Here is a 6,382-nt window from a genome sequence, read left to right on the forward strand (position 1 = left end):
ATTTCAATGTGATAGTATTATGAATTAATTCTCAAACATTTAAAATTTATTTTTGATTAGCACCATGTTTTATTATAATTTACTGATTTTTGTCTCCAGGGTTATTGCACACCAACACCGTTGACACTTGACAGGGCTGATATAAGCATGCCACTGTCTCCGAGTAGAACAAACTGGAGAGGGTGGAACACTCAAAAGAAAGACTTGTGGGCCCCATCTCTCCAAGCATTAAATGCGCACTTTGGCCGTCTCCTCTCTCCAGTCGTCGGTCCCACCTTTCCACTCATCCTTTAGTCGCTTTCACTCACTAACTACATTGTAGATCCTCCACGACTATTTATCTATATCATTATATGATGTACCACGGGAGATCATATAATGATATGTTGTTGTTAACATGTAATATTGACTGTACAGAAACTGTCACAGAAAACTAATCATGGCCATAAAAGAATTTTAATCCCGCCCCAAAACAAACACCTCAATTCAATGCCAATTAATTTCAATTCGTGCATTTAATGCCCTTTGTCTGCATGCCTTTAGATCTTTCCTTCCTTTAACTGCACACCTTCCTCCTTTTAATGTCGATTCTTTTGTTTATTTATACCTCAATCTTCCCTTCTTATCTCTTTACATCTACACACTCGACTCTCTCTTTCTTCCTCTCTTCTCATGGCGACGGAGGTGGGACTTATGGCAAGGTTGATTAGCGGATATGGGAAGGAAGCGGAGGTGAATGGAGAAAAGGATCCAATAACACGCGATTTGCTTGGTGGTTGCCCTGTCATGGATGCTAAGGATTTGGATCTTGGTTTGGGTATCGGGTCTGGATCTGCCAGGGATAAGGGACTTGATATTCTGGTATATTTTTCCTCACATATTCTATTCTCTCTTTAATTAAAGTATTGTGCGCGTGGTTATTTTATTTTAATTTTTTTTTTTGAAAGGAGTGGTTATTTTAATTGGGTTCAAATGTCTTGCTGCGCCAATGGACATGCCATCTGTATAATTCAACCTGAGTCAATTTGTTCCTCTTCTTTTCGTTTATATTTTCTATTATGTGTGTCAATCTCACGCCAGGGAATCGAATAATTAATAAAATACAGAATCAGTTCTTTATTTTTGCCATTTTACAGTTAGCACCTCATAATTCTGTATATGTGTAGATCCTATTATTTAAGGATAATATAGAAAACTTTCTCAACTTTTATTTTGTGCATGCAATTATGAAATACAGTAATGACTGAGCTGTTTTCATAATTGCAACTGATACGGAAGCAAATTTAAGCAGATACATGAATGAATGAATTTAATGCAACATATTTTCAAACAACTAATAATAATTTCTGCAATTATTGCAGCCGGGTAAGATGTACCTGAGGAGCAACAGTAGTACCAACAACAAGCACCTTCAGGACCTTAACCTCCCTCCGACCAGCATCTCGCTTCACGTCCCCGAGTCGTTTCCAAAAACCTACCCGGCAGCACCGCACACGAACTACCAGAGCGTGTGCACTATAGAAAAAGTTAAATCTGCATTAGAGCGCATGGGGCGTGAATCTCAGAGCAAGAGCCTTGCTCATTCTGACAGCTCGCCATCTCCCTCTTCATCATCAATAACGTCAAATTCACCGATGAAACGGCAGATCGATCTGGTTGACGGTTGTGATTCATCAGTGCCTGTTGGTGGGGTCAGCATGATGGCAGCTGCATGTCCCAAGTGTTTGCTCTATGTTTTGATCTCGAAGGAGAACCCGCGGTGCCCACAGTGCAACTCACACGTGCCACCGGCTGTGCTCGGTAACAATAACAATAATAAGAAACCAAGAAATAGTCTTAACAGTACAACGCTTGATTTATTTTGAAAAGGTGAATAAGGCAAAAGAGGTGTTTGTAGAATTGAAGGAGTAGATGTGTGTGAAGCTAGGGTCAGGACTCAGGATTCAGAGTTCAAAAAGCTGATACATTTTTTTGTTTTTAATTTGCGTCCTTCGTTGTATTGATATGATATGAATATAAACAGATACTAATTTTGTATTTAGGAAATATATGGAAAAGCAGCATGCTAAAATTGTTGCTGTGTCTATAATTAATTAAACTGCTAAGGCTTTTCAATATTTGAACCGAAAAGCTTTTTAACTTTTCCCTTTTGTTTTGATACTTGCCTCTACCATGTAATTACAAGTTTCTTTATTTTAAAAGAAGAAGAAATGGAGTTCAATCAATGGTATGAAAACAAAGAGCAAGCTATATATGTAACTTAGAACATATAAAAAAATAAAATCATGAATTGTAGACTTGTAGTACAAAATTTATGTCTACATATATATTGGACCTTTTAGATATACGAGTGTTCCACTGTTGGACACTGCTCATTAAATGGAAAAAGATTGCACAATCTATTTTATGAATTAAATGAGGTAAATTATCTCTGGTATGACGGTAACTGCAATATGCATGGTAGACTAGTCTTTTAATTGGAGGTAATTAATTGTGGTTTATTTCTTCTTAAAGAGCTTGTGTGATACTGGATAGATTCATGAACTTGTTCTTAATTAAAGTTGGTGGTAATTATTGCATTTGGTTGAATTGATGGTGGACATAAATGTCCTATAAGGACTTTTGCTTCTTTTCGTGGGCTCTTTAATTGATTTATACGAATAGTCTCAACTAATGCAATAAATTGCTGATGTGGATGCGTATTCATGAGAGAAATGTTTTAATTAATTAATTAAAGACGAACGAAACTAATTTGGAGGCATCCATACTAACCATTTAATGTGCATGAGATAATTGTTGCTAGATGGAGTACAGATTTATTAGCCTTTCTGTTTTTGGGTCTCATCTCCAGTCACCCGAGATTTAATGGAGGTTAAAAGACACCATTTAATTTAGATCTGACAATTCAGATAAATCTGTTTTATTAGCTATCTAAAATTTGTCTGTTCCATTTGATTTTAACAATAAAATTCAAATTCAATCTAAAAAAAATGCGAGTTGAAATGAACAATTAAGATATATATAGAACCTTGACGAATTTTATTTAAATGGAATATAGCCGAGCTCTTCTTTTATAAAGAGAATTTTGTACAAAATAATATAATTCCAACATTTTTTTTTGTACTCGTAGTTCTTAAATTACTTAAATATTTGTACTTCCTTTTCTGTAATTGAAAAGAAATTATTCGGGCATCTTTGATCAAGCATGAGTATTTAAATGCCTCTATTATATTTTTAAATCTACAATAATTTGAAATTTAAAACTTAGATATTAAAATAAAACTATTAGATATGATATGTATTATCTTCTCTATACAATGTAAAAAAATCAAGACATTTCAATCTTGTTTTGATTAGTATCAAGAACTTATAAAAATATACTGATGTGGATAAATTCTGAATGTTAATTTTTTCACTTATTAATTATAAAAATAATCGAAAAATAATATATTTTTTATGTGTATATAGAGATAATAATAATAAAGATTGCAATTATAGAATATTAAACAATGGAGACAAGACAAAGACTTAAAAAATAAATGCATTTGAGCCCCTCTAATTAACTATTATCAATATTGCAATTATCTAAACACCAAATGCTACTGAAAGAACAAAACAATTACGGAGACATTGATGAGAATTGATTAAATGGTGTTTATCCTACCGACGAAAATGCTAATGAATACCCATGAGCCCCTCTTAATAGCATTTTTCTCTATCCTAATAAAAGTTCATTAATTTATTCCGGAAATGAACAAAATATTGTATCAAAATTTACAGTTTTTCTATATTTGCATACAAATTCTTCAAAGGCGTTTTCTTATTTCTGCCACCTATTAATTGCTTGGCGGAAATTAAGCAACCCTTTTGTGACCTAGCATGAAATATTCAGGAAGTATGATCTATGCCAAAAAAATACACATCTTACTTCGTCTAATATCTTTTCTTAGAAGATTAAAATTCAGCAAAGCAAATCAAATTTCTCTATTGTCTTCTGCTGTTCTGCAAGTGCACAATATCAAAAGTATATTAATAAAATTGACTTGACTGTCTTGTCAAAAAAAAAAAAAAAATCTTGTAAAAAATTTGACTTGACTGCTTCTACCGTTTCTTCGCATATTTTTAACAAATTAAGATTTGACATATATCATTAATAAATAGCAATAATGACATTGGTATACTAAGTCATCATTTGGGACATTTACTAGAGGTTTCTCTTTGTTTTCGTCGTTAAAAAAATGCATTTTTGCCCAAACGCAGTGGACATCATATATATTTGTTTAGTATTTGCATTATGGTGGATAACGTTCTCATATTTTTTTTTGAGTAAGGCTTGGGTGCTATGGATAGCATAGAGGGCCACCGTGCTACGGCTTAATATTCGAGTTTTTAAAATTCAAATGGTCGATCCGAACCGTTCATCTTGTTCTCCATATTAATATGTGTTTGGAGACCAAATTTTACATTTTTTGAAATTTTTTTACTATTTTATTAGTTAGATAAAAAATCACTTGATCTAAAAAATTCTGCACCATTAAGATATTTGATTTTCTACCTATCTAAAAAAATAGTAAAAAATTTTCAAAAATGTAAAATTTGATCTCCAAACACATATTAATATGAAGAACAAGATGAATGGTTCAGATCGACCGTTTGGATTTTGAAAACTCGAATATTGAGCCGTAGCACGGTGGCCCTCTATGCTATCCATAGCACCCAAGCCTTACTCTTTTTTTTTTTTTTATATTATGACTAACTTGTATATAGACATGGAATAACGAAATACAAACATGTAGTCATGATAATTTCAAATTTACTATAGATGTTCATTGTTTTATGAGAGCATTTAATTTTTTTTTTTTTTTGTATGTATACAGAAGTATATTATTTTTCACAGATAACAGCATGTCTTATATTAGAGAACTTGACTCCTTAACTGGGCTTTTTGAGGCCGGATGAATCCTAATGTTTGTAAAGAGATAATATCAGTATCAGAAAGCTTTTGTTTTTTGGGCATATAAATATGTGTAACTTATTGTACTTTTTGACATAAAAGGAGACCCCTCTATGTATGAATTAAATTGTAACCTTTGGAATGTAATGTAAAACATTATTCATTTTGCAAATCTACAAAACACACACCATTCCATTCATCTTTTAAAAGTAGCAGAAACTAAGCACTCTGAGAAACTAAGCACTCTCAAATTTTTGTACCAGTAAAATAAGAAAAAGAAATAAAATATGGTGTACCAGTACCAGTATCAACTTATTAATACTGCTCTACCGCAATTAATTAAATAGTTGCAAATCTTTAACATCAAGAAAGGAAAATAAAAAACAATAGGTAGAAAACAATAAAAAAAAACACAGAAAGTAAGAAACCTTTCGATTGCACTAATCAAGAGAGGGATACCTGATCTTATTACAGATATCTATGTCCATCTACAGAGTTATGAATTATTATCTCATTGGCCTATCTCATGCATCATGAAAAACATAGGGGTTAAGAAAAAATAATCCTATATTTGTTGCAGAACTACCCTGGTACAACCAGAGATTTTCAAATACCAACCTCTGAAAAAACCCTAGTAAATCTCCAACTTGTTCATGCAAAATTAGAAACTCATCAGCTCTGCACTGTAACAAGAGGAGGGCGAGTAAAAGAGAATAAACGAATTTTTCTCTTTCGTTTTGCTATCAAACTGACCACATACTGAAAATGTGCAATGTCACAAGGGATTCGAAGTATGCCATGTTGCCCATACCCGAATTCTTGCGCTGCCAGATCTAACATCATTGCAAAATATGGATGGCTCAGAAACTTTCTGTGCACTACAAATCTCTCTACATTTTCCCCTGTACCAACCAGCACTGGTATGTGCCCTGACGGCACGGATCGCTTCTTCCTAGTGATTGGTAAACGGGCCGGGCCGGGCGGTCCGGGCAAAACCCGGGCACGGGCACGGGTAGCCACGGTCACGGGCGTCACGAGCACACGGGTACAACGGGCCGGGCGTCACGGGTTTTATTTTCAAAAATCCTGCCCTGCCCGTTTAATACCCGTACCCGTCACGGGTTTGGGGGTAGGACGGTCCGGGTACCGGGGGCCGGGCGGTCTGGTCCGGTCCGGGTCTGGACCGGGTTTTTTTTTTTTTTTTTCTGTTTTCTGTTTCTGTTTTTCTGTTCTGTTTTTTTTCTTCTGATTTTTTTTTCTGTTTTTTTGTTCTGTTTTTTTGTTGTGTTTTTTTGGTTCTGTTTTTTTGGTTCTTTTTTTTTTTTTTTTTCTGTTTTTTGTTTCTGGTTTTTTTCTGTTTTTCTGTTCGGTTTTTCGGTTCTGTTTTTTTTGTTCTGTTTTTTTTTCGTTTTTTTGTTCTGTTTTTTT

At 34.0% G+C, this 6,382-nt stretch overlaps 1 protein-coding gene across 1 annotated transcript; it reads left to right on the top strand.

Annotated features, from left to right (window-relative positions):
• The first annotated feature begins 366 nt into the window (after window positions 1-366).
• LOC144572421 (uncharacterized) lies at window positions 367-2,071 on the top strand. The gene is made up of 2 exons (XM_078322005.1): window positions 367-861; window positions 1,362-2,071. Exons 1-2 carry the CDS (start codon window positions 673-675, stop codon window positions 1,863-1,865), a joined length of 693 nt encoding a protein of 230 aa, XP_078178131.1. The 5' UTR covers window positions 367-672; the 3' UTR covers window positions 1,866-2,071.
• The last annotated feature ends 4,311 nt before the right edge of the window (window positions 2,072-6,382 follow it).

Source organism: Carex rostrata, chromosome 20 (assembly GCF_964058835.1).
Source record: "Carex rostrata chromosome 20, lpCarRost1.2, whole genome shotgun sequence".
In the NCBI taxonomy this organism is placed as follows: Eukaryota; Viridiplantae; Streptophyta; class Magnoliopsida; order Poales; family Cyperaceae; genus Carex; species Carex rostrata.